The sequence below is a fragment of the Corvus brachyrhynchos genome, unplaced genomic scaffold (genome assembly GCF_000691975.1).
Source record: "Corvus brachyrhynchos isolate BGI_N302 unplaced genomic scaffold, ASM69197v1 scaffold175, whole genome shotgun sequence".
Classification (NCBI taxonomy): domain Eukaryota; kingdom Metazoa; phylum Chordata; class Aves; order Passeriformes; family Corvidae; genus Corvus; species Corvus brachyrhynchos.
Genome location: NW_008238448.1, coordinates 843,223 through 864,328, shown reverse-complemented (window position 1 = coordinate 864,328; position 21,106 = coordinate 843,223). Strand labels below are relative to the sequence as shown.

The 21,106-nt window shown below is 38.8% G+C and overlaps 1 protein-coding gene across 1 annotated transcript in view; it reads left to right on the top strand.

Annotated features, from left to right (window-relative positions):
• The window catches only part of SLC39A8 (solute carrier family 39 member 8), a 28,128-nt gene that overhangs the window by 2,530 nt on the left and 4,492 nt on the right, over positions 1-21,106 (top strand). The window contains exons 3-8 of the mRNA XM_017736728.1: positions 6,086-6,254; positions 9,590-9,759; positions 10,231-10,353; positions 11,576-11,743; positions 18,475-18,682; positions 19,200-19,384. Of these exons, the coding sequence (XP_017592217.1) occupies positions 6,086-6,254; positions 9,590-9,759; positions 10,231-10,353; positions 11,576-11,743; positions 18,475-18,682; positions 19,200-19,384 (1,023 nt within the window). The remainder of the gene's footprint in view (positions 1-6,085; positions 6,255-9,589; positions 9,760-10,230; positions 10,354-11,575; positions 11,744-18,474; positions 18,683-19,199; positions 19,385-21,106) is intronic.

Sequence of the window (21,106 nt, the reverse complement as noted above, 5' to 3'; positions counted from 1 at the left end):
CAGGAATGACTGTTTCCTCTGGTTTGATTTCAATCCCTAACAAACAGAAGAGGGATGGCTCTAGGGGCTTTGAGAATGGTTTTTAAACATGGAGTAGTAGCTCTTCTGCTTGTTCTGTGAAGGAGACAAACCTTGAATAAGCTCTCCTTGTTTTAGAAGGGTTTAATTGGGACTTAACTTCCCTGAAATCAATGTAGTATTCAGTATAAGCATAGCAATATTTGCAGGAGTTGCCACTTTCAAATCTCACAAATTGGACACTGTTCCAACTCAGTGTGTTGCAAACATAAACATTCCCAGCCACACATGCTAAATACAAGCTTGCAGTATTGAGTATGGCTGTGAAAAGCAGCTTTCTTTAAAAGGGCAGAGAAATGAGTGGATTCTTCAGTCCAGGTTTTCCATCTGCAAAAGCACGTAGCTCTCGTACACAGGCATTGGCACAGGGTACAGAGGGGAAAAAGAAGTAATGCTCTTTCTCATTACTACAAACGCATTTTCCTCCTAAGCAACTTGAAGTTTAACTGCAACAAGATTTTTTTTTGCAGGCCTGTTTTAATTGCATTCATGTTGAAGAATATCTAGGGCATCATACTGGAATGTGTATACTATTTTGCTGAGTTAATTGTCTTCTTTCTTAAAATTGGCCTTGTGGCTGCTCCATCACCTTGAACAATTAAAGCAAGTGCATTTTGAGCCCTCATAGATGTCAGGTATGTCCATGACTTTGGGCAGGTGGTGCATGCAAATGTGTACCCACACCACGTAAATCCTGTGTGATTGTTTTTAAACACTGTGAGTCTTTGTGCTTACAAGCTGATAATTCAGAGTGTCTGCTGGTTAGGACAGAAGACATGAAGTGGCCTAATACAAGTTGGGCGTTGGAAGGCATCAGAGGCCTAAGCTCTACTGATTCTTGACAGAGGAAAGTGAATACCTCTGGAGAGTGATTCAGGTCTTCCTCAAGGAGGCTGAATCCATTCAGGCTGCAGAAGTGTCTGACTGTAGGAGGGCACAAGGTTTATCTTAGACTTTCATTTCTTAACTTCTGTGTCCAGAGCTAGTGGGAAGACTTCCAGGCCTTTCTTTGAATCAAGATAACATACCCCTGTGCTTCAGAGAGTCCCTCATCCCAAGCCTGAAGGAATTTTCAGTGCAGAGCTGATCTGTAAGGGACAGCACCTGGCAGGAGGGAACAGTCTCTGTAATTTTATCCCAGTATTAGTGTTTAGTTTTAATGTCTCATTCACAGCAATTTTGGTAAGCCTATTAATCTCATGAGAAGATCCATGAGAAGTTAATCCATTTTCTCAAAGATTGAAAGTCTGGGTGTGTAAGCCAGAAGAAGATGGACTGATTTCTGTTTTCCTTTGATACCAGGTTGACTTGCAAAGAAAAGGGAGAGTAAAACATGATTTAATTTGTTGATGATAGTGTTTGAGTGTATACTTGTGTAGGTGTTTGTGGTAACTTGTGTCCTATGATGTCTGTAAAGATGCTAGGTTTTTTATGTAGAAGAAAAAACCCCAATGTTTTGGATCACCCTTTTGGAATTTTGGCTTGAACTGTCACCAATTTCTTGTGCTTTTGGTCTCTTTTGCTTTCATCATGCACTTTTATATTTTTATTTTGTGTTTATATTTTGTTTGCTCTTCAATTTTTCTGTTATCACCTTTTCTTAATATGTAAGTGAAGACTTCTTGTCAGGGAAATAAGTGGTAATTGAGCAAGTACAAATACTGGTCAGTGCTGTTTTTTCCCATTTTACAGTGGAATTGCTGCATGTTTTAGTCCTACTAATAGGGGTGAAATTAGCAATTGCAGTCTAATACACGATGGCTTGTTACTCGCTCTGTATTTTACATTATTAGCAAGATATAAAAACCATGAAACCACACTTGATTTTCCATCACTGGATTCACTGTAGTGTGGTGTATATATATATACACATGTGTGCCAAAGGACTAAATGACTTGCACAACATTTTTGGTCAAGAAGTACATGAAAGGTAAATGGGCATTGGAAAGCAAGCTTGTTAACATAACCTTTTTATTTGTGCTTTGATGTAATCGGTAGGTGCTAAAATCATTCTCCTATTTCCTTATTTGACTTTCTTAAATACGTATTTATGCCCATCTAGATGTTATACCTGAATACTGTGGTTTAATGTAATGCATTTTATTCTTTGAACAAAATATTTGGACAAAATGAAATTAAAATTTTTATTAATATTCACAATCAGATAGAATTAACTTCCATCTCAGGATGAGTAAAAATCTAGTAACTTTAGTAGATAGACTAGAACCAGGCTAGGATATTCTTTGATTTGAGGATTTTTTTGGTAGTTTTTCACTAGTTACAACTTGTCCTTTTGAAAGAATGGAGACAAGAGTGACAGAGTGTGGCTTAGGGTCTTGATCCAACGACATGAACTGATGTTGCCTGGCCAGTGAGATGCTAAATAGGCTTAGTTGTTGTACCCTCTAAGTGTCTTGTTTCTACAATATTTTCAGCAAATTTCAGTATTTGTAGTCAGTTTTCAGCTCCCAGCATGGACAGGTGCCTTGCACATGTCATGGGGTGTGTGAAATCCCTGAAGCACACAAGTGCATTTGAGCAGCTTCATCTGCTTTGACTTTTTCTCATGGAGTGCTGCTTATTGAAGGAATGATCATCTGTATCATCCAGTTTATACCTGTCCTAAGTGACACGAAGGTGTTATCACATCAGCATTAGATGCTTTCTTTTCTTACTAGTAAGTTGAGGAAGGCACAGCTGTATGTCTCTATTTTGCCTTATCCAGGCTCAGACTAAGTTTAAAAAAAACAAAAAACAAAAAAACCAACAAAACAAAACAAACAAACAAACAAAAAACAAAACAAAACAAAACAAACCCCAACCCACCAGGAAAATAAAAAGCTTGTTAAATAGGCATTCACTGCATTTATTGTTTGCTGTTGCTACTGTGGGACCCAGTGCTCAGCCCTGGGGTGGCCTGGGCTGGTATTTAATCTGGCAACATCTAGAAACTGCAGTGCAGGATGCTGTTGGGTATTTTAGTGCTTCACATGTGGAATGCTACAGATAAAACAGGTGGAGCAATGATAAGAACACAACAGAAGATCAGAAAAGGGACAGATGCATTTAAAAGGTGGTTATTGCTGTAGCATTTTTTGCTAATTTTTCTGGTTAGAGGAATCCCATTTTGGTCTATCATTTTTGGAAGAGCCTTACCAGGATAAAAGTAAACATCTGTTTGAATAACCTAGTTGATGGTTTAATTTTTTCTAAATCTCAATATTTTGTAAATGTGTAAATTGTATGATTTAAGTCCTCCCCAGTTTTCATGAAAGCATTTTAAAAATTATTTTATAACAGTTCAGGGATGATCAGTTATGTTGTATGTTTTTTGCAATTGTTTGCTAAACACTGGGTGACAGTCACATTAGAGCCAATCCCCTCATGTAATCGCTGTGATAAGTCTTGCTGCACAGCAGGGGACAGACACAAGAGCAGACTTGGAGAGTCAGGACTTCATTTTCAGTCAGAACTTCATTTTCAGTTCCCTGTTCCATGAGGCTAAAGTTTCCTTCTGATGAGAGGATCCATCAGTCTTACGAAGTAAATACCTTATGCTTTTACAGCAGTGTGGCTGTGTTAATGTATTTATTTGTCCTGAAAAGATAAATGCAGAGTTTTGCAGTGTGCAAACATGCATTGCTCCAGTCCAAGGCTTCCAATAGACTCAGTCTACTAACTATTCCTTTAATTGTGCTTCTGAACTCATGCAAGCTTGCCTTTTAGCTCTTGGATGTATGTAGGACTTTACTGACAGTATGAGGTGACTTATAACAATGAATCATTTATAAGAATCATTATCCTCTGGGTTTGTCCCTGATCAAAATAATAATAGTAATTAAATACAATGCTGTTTCTCAATTTCACATGAAAGAGCTCTTCTCTGATGGTATTTGTCACTTCCGTGTTTGTGTATAGGCAAAGTTACAAGTGTCAAGTTTATTAATTTATGCTGTGTCTGATTTATTTTCTCTCCATAATCTGTTTTCCTCCCTACAACATTGTCTGGATTTTTGTGAACTCATATTAATTCTAATGTATTGGTATTTAAAAATGCTAATAATCTATTCTGTATTTTAGGAATGAAATAGTTAAAGGGGATTTCTTTTAGAGATAGTTATGATGTAAATTGTCAGCTCTCAGTGGCTTGTTTTTCACCACAGATGTCCAGAAATGGTACTATGAGCTGGTACTAAGCACCATTCTGGAACTGTTCCTGTAAACCACATCTATCCTTCTTTTGTTTTGCTGTGGGCATATTAGCCATGTATTTTGAATTATGCCAAAATGCAGAGTTGATAGTAAAATGATTAGGCACATAACCAGTTTCGAAAGCTCCACAGGTTTGTATATTGGCCTGTTAAAGACTGCATCTTCAGTGATGATTTCTTTATTCACTACTTTCACGTAGATTAAATGGAGCAACATTGTTTTAAAGCAAAAAACCATCTTCTGTTATAAGCTATATTTGTTTTATTTGTGAGACTTCTTTGACATTAGCATTGACATTGAAAGATGAAATTATATGCACTTTGCTTCTGTATATTTAAGTCTTCAGCGTCTCATTAACAAAATTTGTACTTATGTTTAAGTTAAAGCATGTGCTTAAGTGCTCTGCTAGACTGGGTCTTTAAAGAGGAAGGACAGAAACATTCTGGATGTAATTTAGCTCAAGTTGCTTGAATGGGCCTGCATATTCTCTTCCTCCAGTCAAATCAAAAAGTCACATTCAGGTGATGAGTGCATGCCTTTCACCTTTTGGACAGTAACAAAAATATTTATTAACAGGAGCGGAAGCAGCTCTGATGAAATAAATGACTTGCAATAGCTCTGGCTTATCTCTAGGAGGAAATTGCCTTATAAATAATAATGGTGAATTATTGGAGAGGTGCTGTGGAGTCTGAAGGCTAGCAAAACTGAGAAGAGCAGGGAGTGACCATTTGTGTTTATTTTGCTAAGGCTTCCAGTGCTCTCTGCTTGCAACCACACTGAGATTTGCTACAGGGAGAGTTATGCTGTAATTGATGTCTCAAATAGAAGAAAACATTTGATTTTTTTGGTCCTGAGACTCAACCTTAGTATGTGTTTGTTGTGCAGCAATAACTGCACAAAACTTTTGTTTACACCCAAAAAAAGAACACTTTCCCTTATCATTGTAGGACATAAAGAATGTAAATGAACAGAAAGTGTTAGATGAAGGATTTCAGCAGTTTGAAACATTTCACATAAAGACACTCAATTTTTCTGTAGATGTGTATTTTATGATATTTCATGGTTTGGATTTTATCTTTTTGGGTGAAAATCACAAACAGAGGAACCAGCCTTGCCTTGCCCCTGGCCTGGTTTAGCACTGCCAAGTACATTTATTGTTGACCCATCAGACACTGTTATATCCTGAGCTAAAGGCAAAGTGAAGATCCCAATTGAGAATTTATCTCATGGTTTTACAAGACAATGTTTGCCTTTAAGAGTTACTTCTGTAAGCTGAATGAAAAATACCTAGCTTTAGACCATTTTTAAGGAGTTAATTTGGGGAGATAAATAAGAAGCATAAGTAAAGTAGAAGTGGTCAATTGTATGAATAAGCTGTCACTGAATTACCAATCATTTTCTGGCATACTCTGTCATGGAGATTTTAACTGTATCTAGTCTGCTCTTAAATTTAAATCATTTTGTAATTACATGAGGTTTTAAGTACTGTGGAGCTATTTTTCCAAATATATTGTGAGGTTTAACTGTCTGAGTTCATAGGGCTAAAGATCTGCAAATGTCTTCTAAAAAAGTGGTTCACAATTGATTTGTGATTTATCTTACTTAAGGTACTTTGAATCACTTCTGCTTCACATCAAGCAGTCACACTATTTTCATGCACAACATATGCTGTGTAGACTTCCCTGAAAATGCATTACAGTATTTCCATGTTGTAACTCTTGAATTTCTTGCTGTAGGTCTTAATATTTTGGTTTGCATTAATGTATTAAGTTGGCAAAACCCCTTTTTGTTTCAGTGCTTGACTAGTGAAGAAATCTTTTCTTTGCATGGGATACCGAACAACAGTCATGTATCAAATTCCAGCTTCTCTACAATATGTCCTGCTGTTTTGCAACAGCTAATTTTTCACCCCTGTGGTCATCAGGAAATCTTCGTGGACACATCTAAACCACATTCTTTTCAAGGTTAGTTACTATTACTTGCATTAATGCTGCAACTGGAGTGGGGCTTTCTTAGAGGAATAGTAAGCATTTATCTGTAAATAACAGGAGTGTCTTGTTTTGGAGGATATGGTTCCAAAGTGGGAACATAAACTGCTGTTTTAGGTCAGCAGGCTATCCAAACAAAATTGGTATCTCTTGACAGTGATCTGTTTAAAATGCTGTAAGAAAGGTAAAAGAACTGACTGGCAAGTTATGGAATATTTTGCCTACTTAAGGAAGAGCCTTTCTGACTCATTTTGTTTGGATAATGGTTTGTGTCTTGAAACAAGGACTCTCACTAATAGCTGGTTAATAGGACAGAAGATGGGAGCACAGAAGGGAAGTTTGTCCAGATGATCTGCAGTGGGAAATGAGACTTAGTGGAATCTGCGTATGTGGAGGCAGGTCAAGGTAAAATTACTTGGGTTGCATTTGTGTGGAGTTATTTGCAGGGGGACTGTCAGGTAAGCCAGTAACTGATTTGCTGAGGAAAAATACTCATATTCCTTCCAAATTCTGACTCCTGCTTTCATGTCATCTGTGATTACTCCTCCATGAGGAAGATCATTACATGGTAAGTAGCCTTAATCTTCTTTCTTCTTCTATTTCTCACTATTATTTCTGTATTTATTGTGCACAGAACTGTACAGTGCAGTAAAAAGCATTGGACAGGGAAGATTTATCTGATTAAAGAAATCCCTTGTTGCACTAATAAGGATCAAATGTATAATGACGTTTATTTGAGTCAGTATTCCAAATAAATTTACTGTTCCAAGGGAGTCAGTTGAATTAATGTTAAAAGTTAGGGTGTCAGTATTTGTAAGAAGAGATACAGAAGTGTTTTTCATAACTTTTGAAATACTGGTATTAATAACATTCTGATTAATATAGGTGATCATCTTTAATAAGAATTAGAGATCATTCCTAAAACATAGCACCTTGCTGTGTCAGTGAAAGATTAGAATTCTAATTGAGTAATCACTGAAACCATGGCACCAATTTAGCACGACTGTTCTAGATTGCTTGTATCATATGGAGACACATATTGCCAAGAAGGCCATAATATCTGCATTGGAGAGCTGGGGCTGTTGTTCTCTTTTTTTTTGGGTTGTACGTGGAATCCTTGACCTCCAGTTAACCTCCTAAGCTATTTAGACCATCCCTCTTGTTTTTCTTTTATCTGGCCAGCTCAGAAGCAATGTCCAGTAGCCAGATAAGCAAGGCAGCCTTCTCCCTGCCCCTCCCTTGGTAGCAGCACAAGAAATCTGCATCTTACCTGCGCACCTGCAGTTTTATTTTTTGGATTTCTTGTGCCTTTAGGTATCTTGGCTGTCTCTTTATTGGGGCTACAGTTTAGAGACAGAAAGAATAATGGGAGTTGGCAAAAATTGACTGAGCCATCAGTCTCAGGGGAAGAAGTAACGCTGCGTCCGAGTGCCCTGCTCTGGTACATAAAGTCAGACCAACCAGCTTTCTGAGACGTGTGGACTCATGAAAAGACTAGTGTGCATGGAGTCCTAATGAATAAAACCATTTAAAGGCAGCAGTGCATACATGATATTGTGAAATACAGTCCTTAATGCAGGAACTTTGGCAACATTGGTTGTCTTGGAATTTTGTCAACTCAGTTTAAAATGTACATTTTTGCACAGAATATGTGTAGATGTCCATGCACTAAACTAAAAGACTCTTGTGCTTCTGTAGTAATCCCAAACTGTAGGCAGTGTTCTGACTCATGATGACATTGGAAGCCCATTTATTATAAATTTGATTTCAAAAATATAGTCACGAGCTTAATTGTAATTTAGTTTAATAAAAATTAGTCTATGTAGCTCAGTGAACCTACCCATATCTAGTTTAGTGTTTTTCCCTCTCCCTGTGTAGCTCTCTCAAAATTGGCAAATTAATGTTGTAATTGGCATTGATACATCTGCAACTGCTTTGAATGTTTCTAATGCTTTCTGTTATTGACATAATATTAAATTCATTTTATAAAAACATTGTGACTCTGTACTGAGTAGGGCCACCCCAGTTGCAGGTGAGGAATCTAGTTTGGTGTGTTTGCCAGTTGTGTTCCAGAAAGCAGTATCAGATCATAATCTGCTCTGTTGGTTTCTGCTCTGCAGAGAGGAATTTATGGTAACTTCTTTACATACATACAAGCTTATAATGATGCAGCTTTCTGGATTATACGAAACTGGTCTCATCTAGGCAGCACTGTGTTGGCATTGATTATTATTTGTGGTTAATTTTGAAAGACAAACCCTCTGTCTGTGTGGATTACTTTGTAGTTCTGTGGCATCACTTGAGGCACCCTTGTAGGCCCATTTAGTACAACTTTTGAAGTTTTTCTGTGTACTCACAGGGATTTGCGATGTCACCAGGAAAAAGTTGTCCATAGAGGCACAACTTTGTAAATGCTTATGAGCAACAACAACAACAACCACACCACACCTCTCCAACCTAAAGTTCAGGCTCCAGAATAATTATGGTATGGATTTGTACAAGTCCTGGTGCCTGAACACTAAATATCTGAGATTATGCTTATGGTGAAGGAAACAAAATTATGCTGAACCCTGGGGCATTTACTGCTTCTTAGGAAAGGTTTTCCCCATTGTGTACTTAAATCACATATCCTTCTTTTTGAACCTGGAACCTCTTTTTTTATGCACTTTCATTTCTCTGTTATAATTGTCTCAACTATCAGCTATCTATCACCTCACCTATTGATAAACAGTGATGGGCAGCATTTTCAGCCAGCAGAACTTCTTTGAATGAGAGGAGGAGGGAGGAGTGTGAGGAACTGAGATACCACCTCAGGGTGATTTGAAGGAGTCATCCTTTTTCAGGAAGGATTTTTATATCTAGTACAGCCAAGACAAACAGTCTTTTTGTCATTCTACTTTCTTAGAAGTAAATGGCAATTGGATCTGACTCTGGGACTAGAAAGAAGCTTTGCCTTTTCTCTATGCTATAGCTGCTTCACCTAGTGGCCTAATCCTTAATTTTTACTCTTCATTGACTGTAGAGAGACCTCATTTTTATTAGCAGCAGACAGGCCAGCCCATATATTCTACTAGCACGGTTTCCATTTTTAATATGGTTGTCCCAGAAAGTGTTTTCAAATATTTCCTTTCTGCAGGTATGCATCTTAACTGCCTATGCATTTTAAGAATTTTATATTTGTGTGTTTTAATTTCAACAAAGGAACCATTCTTTTACCAGTTCCATGCCAATTTAGTGATTAGAGAAATCACAAGCAGACTGAAGTGGGTGTTATACTAAAATATTTTGTGTTTCTCTTTGTTTATCCACAGTTTGGGGATTTGGGTTCCTGGCTGTGACTATCATTAACTTGGCATCACTTCTGGGATTGATTTTAACTCCTCTCTTAAAGAAGTCATATTTCCCCAAGGTTTTAACTTACTTTGTGGGCTTGGCCATTGGTACTCTCTTTTCTAATGCAATTTTCCAGCTCATTCCAGAGGTAAGCAAGGGAAATCATTATTTGGTTTGCATACTAGTTTCTAAAGTGTATTCATTTTAAAATCATGCAGGAGTGGGGTTCTGTATGTGGGTTGCAGTCTCCAAAGAGTCTTGTGTGGGTTTCAGTGCCATTAGTTATGATCCCTCTCTGGAATGTGTCAGAGCCATCAAGATCCATGTCTTGTTGTTCATTGGGAAGGACCAAGGGCTATTCGGCCTCTAGACAGAAAGAGAAATACATTTGATAAAATTGCAGTGAGCTTTAATAGGCTACACTGTTAACATTTCATCCAAGTTTAAAAAATGTAACAAGATCAGTATCTTTCACTATTTCATCTCTTGGAAACTGATGGTTGGTATAGAGGCAGTTTTTATAATATAGGGGTATCTGTGTGGTGTGACATTTGTTTGTCTTTCTGGAAATGTACTAAGATTACAGACTAATTTGCATTGCTTTTTTCTTCACTGTTAGGCATTTGGGTTTGACCCAAAAGTAGATAACTACGTTGAGAAAGCAGTTGCTGTGTTTGGCGGATTCTATATTCTCTTCTTTGTGGAAAGGATTCTTAAAGTGATACTAAAGCTCTATAACCAGGTAATGAAACCTATCACTAACTGAATGAGCCTTGCCTTAAAGCACCTGTCATATTTTGTGAGATACTTGCTGGGTGAATAAAATGTGTGGGTTTTTTTCTATTTTATCTGAGGAATTCAGCCTTACTCTGTGTTCTGATATATCTGTTTAAAATCCATATGAATAGGGGAAGAAATCTCACTTTTTTGAGGGAGTCACAAGCAGCTCTGGGAATGGAATCCAGTCGTGAGTGGGGTCTGCTCTCACTGGTATATGCTCCAACTGGGAGGGAGTCACAAGCAGCTCTGGGAATGGAATCCCAGTCGTGAGTGTGGTCTGCTCTCACTGGTATATGCTCCAATTGCTCTCAACAGCCACGTTGTTGCTGTGGTAGCTAAACACATCAGAAAATCATGGAAATACGTAAGAGGTGGAGAGAATGAAGTCTGCCTGTGGAGCTCCCCTTTGGGCTGGAGAAATCAGTGTGACACATACACCTTCTTGGTCATCTGCAAAGTGCAACTCTGCTGAGAGGGCCTGACTCTGACCTTCAGTAACTTCAGCTCTGTGTTTCCCCATGCCCTGGTACACAGACCTGCTTCAGTGAACACTGCAGTTGTCTCCTATTGCCCAGGAGCTGTGTCAGAGTACTTGTCTTCTGTGTGCTCACATGAGTGAGGCTGAATTTGTCTCAGAGAAGGGTGCCTCAAAATTTTTGACCCTCCCTGCTTATTACTTGTGAAAGGAAACTGCCCTGTCTTCCTACTCTAACCTCTCTTAAGTTTCCTCCTCCCAAAGTCTTGCTGATACTGAAAATTATGATGATCAACTGTCCCTTATTTGTAATAGATAAAAACAGAAAAAAGCATTTGTTTTTACTTATGTAAACAGTTGACAAAAGCTAATAAGCTCTATTTGATGAGCAACCATGAATAACCAGCAAACATTGGTCACTTGTGGTCAGGTTGGCTTGGGAGGCTCTACATAAAGGTATAAAAATCAAAAGTCTCCCATGTATTTTGATTAGCTAAAAGTAAGAGATAAGTTAGGAACATAGATATGTTTGGAGTTCATTTAAAAAATTAAACGTTCAATGCTTCTCATTTCAGCAATCACTTGGTGTTGAAAGCAAGGCAGCATGAATATGATCTCCCCCTGCTTTTTCCTTTTTGTCTTTATTTTCTTATGTTTGCTATTTTGCTTTTGTTTTAATTAGCTACCTGTTTATTTATTTGTCACCTAGACTGGCCATAATTACTTTGAAAATGGAGAAGAGAATCATTCTCAGGATAAGACTAACCCACCCAAACCACCATCATCCAGCAATGGGGGCACGTGTTATGCAAATTCAGCTGTCATAGAGACCAATGGAAATCTTGGTTTTGACAGCATCAGTGTGGTCTCAGCACAGGTATGAAAATTGTGTCTGTTTATTTTATCTCTGCCAATTATATAGGCATATCTGAGGGGAGAGTGAATATGAATTTTTATTGCTTTTGTCAAGTTTTTGTAAACTTACATCTTATAATTTGGTTGAACCATATGAAAAAAATAGAGGGTTTTGGGCCAAGCTTTAAAAAGCTGAATGATGCATTCAGTTTGTAGCCAACAGAAAGGGCTATGTTATATCAGTGCTGGGATGGGTTGGAGAGAGAGATGTATTAAATCAGACAATTTGGTTAATTTTGCTTTTGTTGTTGTTGCTGTTTTGCTTAAAGAGTGATAGTGTGTTTCACTGTTGCGGTAATGTTGATCATGCAAAATGATCTGTATTTTGTTCCTGAATACATAAAGCTGTTAAGTGTGAGAACCTGATTCCTCTGAATCAATGATTAAAGACAAAAACTGGTACAGTGACTTTCATGCAGTATATTGTGAGCACTGCTTGTGATAACTCAGTGTATTTGGATACTGTGGGAATCACGGAGGTCATATGTTGAGGCAGAAGCCACTCCTCCTGGTTTAAGTATTATTATCTTTCAGATTTTTTTCTCTGTATTTCTTTGTGTTTGTTTTCATACTGCAAAGACAACTTCCTTCTGTCTGAGAAGAAAATGGATTTAGGAAGAGAATGTTTTGTGCTTCTTTAGTCTTTCTCTGTGTGCAGAGAGGAGCAGTACTGTGCAGGGAGGAGCAGTATTGTCCCTTATTAAAAAAAGTTAAAAACGCATACAAAAAAATCTCGGATATCTTAAGGCAGACTTTTTCATTGTAGAGATTTTTGGTTTGCCACCCATGTTTATAAGCCCATAAGTTGGTTGTGGGGAGCAGAGAGGAGCAAACAGGAGAGAAAGCCAGAGGCAGTCCCTAACAACCAGGAGAAAATTTGGGAGCTCTGCATTGACCCTGCAGGCTCACAGGGCATTTGATGCACACAGTTAAAGCACCAAAATTGTACTTGTCCTTACTATAGAAATGTTGTGAAGTGTGGTGGATAATGGACATCTTAAAAACTAGAAGAAACATACTTAATTATTAAAATTTCATGGGCACCAGGAGGGAATTAGTATTATGAGTGTCTGTAAGTTGTATTTTGTAGATTTATAAAACAAATAAAAGAACCCTCTGCTCTCTGCGGAGACAGTCAGCTCCAGTGGTATGGATGTTGTTTTGGTGTCCTCTGTTCCAGAAGTTTTATCTGGACCTATTCCAGTATTACATTTTGGCTAGGCATCTGCTTATACATGGTGCAAACATTAAAAAATCAAACCATGTATTATAGTATTAAAATGTAACTATGTAGGATTCATTTCTAGCAGCTAGTTTAGATGTGGTGCTCATGATCATGAAGTATTGCAGGTCACCCCAAGATCCTTTCTGGAATACCCTCACATCTCCTTTTACATGCAGCCTTGACTTTAAGAGCTTAAAATTTGACAAAGATTCTTCTCTTCTACTTAACTGTTCTTATGAAAATTCACACCTTTCACTCTCACTTCCTCCATTTCTGAAAATCCAGGAAGAGAATATGTTGTACTGAATCCTCTTGAAAGTAACAGGGTAAAAGCCACTCTGGAGCCAAGGCTGGCTGCAGGGAAATTTTGGTGTCAGATAACCTGTGGCTGAACATGAACCCAGGCCAGTGCCATCCTGTTCTGCATGGAAACAGTGCAGCCAGCAGGACTGGGGAAGTGATCATTCCTGAGGCTGCACCTCGAATCCTGTGTTCAGTTTTGGGTCCCTCACTACAACAAAGACTTTGAGGTGCTGGAGCGTGTCCAAAGTAGGGCAACAAAGCTGGTGAAGGAATTGGAGCACAAGTCCTGTGAGGAGCAGCTGAGGGAGCTGGGATTGTTTAGCCTGGAGTAAAAGAGGCTTGGGGGTAGCTTATCACTCTCTACAAGTGCCTGAAAGAAGGGTGTAACCAGGTGGGGGTTGGTATCTTCTCCCCAGTAACAAGTAACAGGACAAGAGGAAACAGCCTCAAGTTGTGCCAGGGGAGGTTTAGACTGGATATTAGGAAAAAGTTCTTCACAGAAAGGGTTGTCAAGCATTGGAACAGACTGCCCAGGGAAGTGGTGGAATCAGCATCTCTGGAGGTGATTAAAAGGTGCATAGAAGTGTTGCTTAGGAGTATGGATTAGTGGTGGACTTGGTAGTGTTAGGTTAATGGTTGGACTCGATGATCTCAGAGGTCCAACCTAACAATTCTATGATATTGTGGGTAGCAACAAAAAAGCCATTGTTACTCTTGTTCTCCTCCAGTGAGGTTTAAAGGGGCCTTGTCAGGGGAGGGCCAATGTAGCTGAGGTGCTTTGGAGCAGTTAGGGTAATGACACGAGGGTAGGTTCATTCAACTTTACAAGAATGTAGTATTTAAGACAAAACCATTTGGCATAAGCTAATGTGTATCCAAGAGAATTTTAATGTGTCCTCATAATTGACAGCTTGTTAAAGAGGGCAAATACAGTGTAGTCAGAAATCAAAATGAAAGCTTTGAGGAGGGAGTTTGAAGCCTGATTGTGCCAAGGTGTGGTAACTTTTCAACCATGGGGATCTAGCTGTATTCTCTCCTTTAATGCAAAAAGAGATTGACTGCCAGAGTAAATGTTTAATTAGTCTCCCACTTTCTGTTTTCACTTGCAGCAGTAACTGCAACCTTGGAAACCTTTGTGCTCTACCCAAAGTTTGTGCCTACTATGCATTGAAATATGTCTTGACAACAGAAACTTTGAAGGAAAGTTATTTCAGAGACAAATTGCTGAAACGTCTGTGTTCTTGAGTGCACATTGTTAGAGCTGCATAACAAAACTTTACAGTGCCTTTCTTTATTGCCTGGAGGCAGTGTCAGGATTCCTTCTTGGTCCTGTGGGCACTTCCAGAGGACATGTCAGGTTCATGTCTGAGGGAATCAGAGATGCATTGGAAATAGCAATAGTAATCTGAGATATCGTAGGATAAAATAAGAGTCTCTGTATAATTTCTTAAGTTTGGGAACAAAAGAGAGGACATTACTTTTAAAAAAACCCTTTGTGTTTAGAAGAGCAAAAATACCAAAGACATCTTTGGTTTACCATAAACTGTGGAGATACAAATGAGGTAGAATTGCACTAATAATTAATAAAAATTAAACCTGACAGTCTAGCTGGGTATTAGAGAGCTCCTTAGCTGGCATCTCTTTTGTGATGTCTGACTATGGGAAAGTGGAAATAGTCCTGCAGAGACAGACATTGTTAATTTTTTGCTTTGAAATCCTATGTATTTGTAGGGTATTTTTGTCAGTAGTGTGCCTTATCTTAAACATGAAGAATATGTATTACTCATTCATCTACTGGATACATGATCTAGCAAAGTTCAGAATGTAAATCCAGAAAAGCAATTTCATTGTACTTTATATAATTTAGAGGAGTCGTCAAGACATTGTCTAGAATGGATTACATGCAAGAATTTTGATACTTCAGAACTACACAGTAAATATATATATATATTACGAAGCCTCTCAGAAACTGTTTCTGCATTTTGAAAGTTTGGATCAAGAAAGTAATTTTTAGAAGTAAATCAATTCTGGTACCCTAAGTTAATTGCAATTACTTGAAATGTTCTTTTTGGTGGAAAAGAAGTGGATGAATTCTTTAAAATGAAAATTTGTGCATTATATCAAATTCCCTGTCCTCAGGGAAGCTAGAAACATGTCCAAGAAAGATGATGTGCTTTAGGCAGAAATCAGGATGATCTACACAACAATGCCTCCTCCACTTTGCAGTCAGCTTGAAGGACGGTCACCAGGGAACAGAAGAAAATACGGAACAGATCTTTAGCTCAGGAAGCTGGATGAATTGGTGGAAGAGCTTTGCTATTTGTATTTGGGTTTTCTTATGTATTTTGTGTGACTAGCTTTGTAATACTTCTTTCATAAAGTGACGTTCAGCTTGTCTTTGTGGATTAAGAGACAGGTCTGTTACTCACAAGTGATCCTATCTCAAATGGAAATAGTACCGGTACAAATTAATAATCTCAAAAATATGACTGGCACTGCTTGTGTTAGAGGAAATGTTGAGAGGAAAGCCTTCAAAAACTAAAGGCAAGCATGTAGCACAAGTCTAAAACCTATGTGTTTGAGCCAGCAGGGAAATTCCTGACTTTTTGATACCATTGCTCATTTTTGCATCATAGAAGTATAATTTCAGAACTTCCTGTGGACTGAATAGGAGCTGCTTTGTGGCAGTTTTGGCACTACTCAACCAAGGCTTTATTATCTACTGGTTCCAGGCAGTGCAATAGGCACCTGACTCAGAAATTCCTGACCTGAACTTTTTTCCTGTCCCAAGGCAGCTCCTACATACAAGAATGTAGTCAGATAAGAGTCCCGTGAGCAAATCATGAGACAGACCTTGTAGCTCTGTCATTAAAGATTTTGCAAGAATTTATTAATCATTTTATTTCCTTGAAGTTCAAAATTCAGTTGCCTGGTAGCCTTTGCATATGGCAAAACTAAAACAATTTGCAATGTTGTTTTTAATAACTAAAGAAAATTTCTTGGAATACTCTTTGGCCTTCTCATAAGAACAAGGAGGTGTTCCTCTATATCATTCTATTTCAAAGTGTGTGGTTGAGGGGAGAGCAGTACATATTGCCTGCCTTAACTTAAACAATGCTTTTGACACTGTCTCTCACAACATCCTCACAGGCAAACTCAGGAAGGTGGATTGGATGAGTGGACAGTGAGGTGTGTTGAAAACTGGCTGAATGGCAGATCTCAGTGGGTCAGGGTGTAATTGGAGGCCTGTCACTAAAGGTGTCCCCCAAGGTTCAATATTGTATTGTTTTACCTATCCATCAAGGACTTGGATGAAGGGACAGATGCCTCCTCAGCAATTTCACTGATGACACAAATCTATGAGGAGTGGCCAATACCCCAAAGAGCTGTGCAGCCCTTCAGAAGGGCCTTGACAAGTTAGAGAGATGAGCAGAGAAGAAGCATCTGAAATTCAACAAAGGCAAATGCAGGGTCCTGTACTTGGAGGAGAATAACCCCAGCACCACCACAGGCTGGGGCTGATCTGTTGGAGAGCAGCTCTGCAGAGAAAGACCTGGATGTCCTGGTGGACAGCAAGCTGTCCAGGAGCCAGCAGTGTGTCCTTGTGGCCAAGAAGGTCAATGGGATCCTGAGGTGCGATAGGAAGAGCATTGCCAGCAGGTTGAGGGAGGTGATCCTGCCCCTCTACTCAGCCCTGGTGGGGCACATCTGGAATGCTGTGTCCAGTTCTGGGTCCTCAGCGCAAGAGAGGCATGGAGCTCCTGGGGCAGGTCCAGCAGAGGCCACAAGGGGCGATGAGGGGACTGGAGCATCTCTTACGAGGAAAGGCTGAGGGAGCTGGGCCTGTTCAGCCTCGAGAGGAGACAACAGAGAGGGCACCTCAATGCTTATAAGCCTTTGAAGGGAGGGTGCAAAGAGGACGGAACCAAGCTCTGCTCAGTGGTGCCAAGCACTAGGACATGAGGGAACAGGCAGAAACTGATGCACAGAAAGTTCCACCTGAACATGAGGAAGAACTTTACAGTGCAGGTGGCCAAGCACTGGAACAGGTTGCCCAGAGTGGCTGTGGAGTCTCCCTCACTGGAGATATTCAAGAACCATCTGGATGCAATCCCGTGCCATGTGCTCTAGGATGACCCTGCTTGAGCAGGGAGGTCGGACCAGATGAGCCACTGCGGTCCCTTCCAACCTTACCTACTCTGTGATACCTTTGTCTGTGGGCACACAGATGTATATATTACTGCTTATGTATTCCAGTAAGTAAGCACTAGTTAATGCTTTATAAGTAATTTTTTTTTTTAATGGGAGAAATATTATAATGCTTGCAAATATTCTATAAGTAGAGTGTGTGTGTACAGAAATTTATCAAATGGATCACCAGGAGCTTTTAGGGGAGGTCTGTTTGTGTTCCCAGTTAAAATGGCAGTTTCTCTTATGTGCTTCAGGTTTTTCATTTCTTGGCAATGCATGTATAAATTGCTTCCTCTTCTTGGAAGAATTAGTGAGATCCCTTGAGTGTATGTGCACTGCAGTTTTATATTTGCCTGTTGATTTTGCGCTCTGAGCCTTTAATTGTGCAGTCAAAATTAGCCACCAATGTTTGTATTAAACATTCACTTTGTAGAAGCTAATTTGAATAGCTGGACTTGATTATCATGGCCCAGAATTAGAAATAAATTTTATGGAATATCTGAATGTGTCTATACTGTAGACACATTCTACAGTATAAACACATTCTATATATCACATAGATAGAATTCTTGCCAGTTGTTTTAAATACAGATGCCGCCAGTCACTGAGATCAGATCCCTCTGACTATACATGCTTATATAGAGGTGGCAGAGGAGGCTTGGGACTGTGTTTATCTGACAGAGACTCCAGAGAGACATTCAGACCACTGTGGCCTTAACTGCTTCCCGTCTCAGCTGAAGGGCATCCAGGTGACACTTTGCACTTAGAAGGGCGATTGGGCCCTACATGTTACCTTGTTGAAACAGAAAACATTTGGTGCTGCTGCTGTGCCATTTGCTTCTTGGACCAAGCAATTTGGTCTCCATATGCAGTAGTGCTTTAGTTTATACTTGGCACTCATTTAAAGACAGAAGCGTGATTCATTGGCTTCTTCACAGTGTTTTGTGTAATTGTTTTATTGTATTTTTTTTCAGGAAGAAGCCATCCAAAGCAGCTTATGCAAGTGTCTTAAGGGGCCTCCACTGTCAAAGATTGGGACCATTGCTTGGATGGTGACACTGAGTGATGCTGTACATAATTTCATAGATGGCTTGGCTATTGGGGCTTCTTTCACTTTGTCTCTGCTTCAAGGGCTTAGCACCTCCATAGCCATCTTGTGTGAAGAGTTTCCTCATGAACTGGGTAAGGAACTTCATTGCACATGTTGTTTGCTGTGGAAATCACTGTTGTAGGTGGTCATGCTGGCATAAAGTTGGCAGAGGTTGAAAGAAAGTTTAGACAAATGAGTGGAAAAAGTATTCATCGAAAAGTTCTCAAGCACCAAAATCCACATCTGGCACAGGAAGTTCCCAAATGCAGGTGGATGGAAGCTGGGGCTGTATATTGGAGAGGTATTAATTATCCTGTTAATATATGATGCATATCATGTTGTATAAACTAATTTTTAAACCAAAAAAATGATCATAGGTAGTTTTAAGTTCCTGTGCTCTTACCTCAATCTTGCATCACTATTTGTTTAAAATATTTCAGTTTCCTTAGTATTGAAGGGAAATCCTCATCACGTACTTGAACGAAGAAAAACACAGGGTTGGCTATAATGTGTATACAAATCATGTGTTTTCTTCAGACTTCCTTTGGAATCAAAAAATAACCACAGTATCATTTTATGAAGATGTTTTTTCTTCTTTTATTCTTTTAGGGGATTTTGTCATCTTGCTGAATGCAGGAATGAGTACTCGGCAGGCTCTGTTTTTCAATTTCCTATCTGCGTGTTCTTGTTACCTTGGGTTGGCCTTTGGAATATTAGTAGGCAACAACTTTGCTCCTAACATCATCTTTGCTATAGCTGGTGGAATGTTCCTGTACATCTCTCTGGCCGATATGGTGAGATATAATTTCATTTTCAGTTTTTTATTTCTCCACAAAAAACCAAATACTCCACTAAGCCTCTGCAGTAGAATTTAGTATTTTCTCCCTCTCATGCCAGTGAATAATAATAATAATAATAATAATAATAGTATCATCACTTTAACCCTTAATGGAGGTGCACAGATAATTATGTTTATTCATGAAACACTAAAGCCTTTCACCTCATCATATTATTATTGAGAAGGGGTTTTAGACAGAGACAAATTTTTCATGAATTTGGCCTGGTTTAATCGAAGAGTAAAAAGTGTATAAACACTTTGTTTCAGCATTTTAAAGTGTTGGAGTATTTCACCTTATTATTTTTAAAAGGTTCATTTGTCTATTTAAGCCATGTTGTGGAAAAAAAGCAAAAAGAAATGTAAACAGCATGAAGTTAAGTTTTGAGTTGAATGAAAGGTGTTGTGTAACTACCATGATAGCGAAAAACCTGATTTAAATTCTATCCTGGTTTAAATTCAAGAGTGCCAGCCTCATTTTCATGGTTCAGAAAAAAAACAACCTTGCTGAGCTCTGTTCAAAATAGTCTGTCTATCATTTATTTTTCAAAGTGTGCTAGAAGATATAAGGAAAAGAAATTGTGCTAAAATCCAGATCATATTTAGACGTTGGGGAAAAAAATCTGGATTCACAGGCACTTAGCAATATTCCAAAATTTCCTTTTATGATGACGTTTTGTCTCAAAATGAGAGAGGTCTTTCAAGAGTCTTAAGTTTTATTGTGTTTAGTTCAGTGTTGTAGGAACAGATACAACAGGTGCCAAGGTGTTTACATCTGCCACATGAGAATCCATTTGAGTGCAGAACTGGAAGAGTGAGGCCTGAATCTGAAAAGATTTGAGACCCCAGTTTGGTTCTATGTGCATTTAAGAACTGTCATGTATTTATAGTGACTGTTTCATTAAATACTGTTACAGCTTAGGTAATAGTATAGGCTTTAATATGTTGTTAGAGTTATAAACAATATAAGTAGTTTATTTTATAAGTTTGCAGTACCTTAATTGCTAATGCTTTTCATTTAGCTTTAGTCATATAATGAATAGTAATGTACTGAACTGTGACGTGTAAAATTCATGGCATGAATTTATAGTGCCTCAAATTTGTTATTAAATCCATCAAAGTAGGTAACATTCTTTTCTTTCTATCTGTTGTTCTGTTCTCTCTATTCCTCTCTATCTGTCTCTCTCCCTGTCTCTCTCCTCTCTTTCTTTTTATAGGTTTTTGGATTGTATCAGTTACCTATCTGAATTTTTCTTCCCCTTGAAAAGTCTGAAATAGGGTATTGAAGTGCTCTGTACAGAGATCTGGCTTTCCACTTTCTTACGGTTTTCACACACTTCTGGTTTGCTTGTCCAGAAGCAGGTAGGATTAATTGGAATGTCATGCCTTCCTCCTTTTCTTGTTGCTGTTCTTTTTTCTTCCTGTAGTGGCATAGTCCAACCTCTCCCAACAGGATCACTGTGTGGGGAGGCTGTGGGCAGGTGGGAATGTACACAGAGGTGTGTGCACACATGAGCCTTGCTGTATGGCATGAAGTTAATCTGGTTTTGCACTCTTGTGCAAGAGTATGACAGAGCACTGGAACAATTTCTGGGAAGGTTTGGGCACTTCCTGCTAACCTTAGCCTGTTCTTCAAGGATTGATTTACCTTCAATGGCTGTTTTTGTTGTGAAATCAAAGA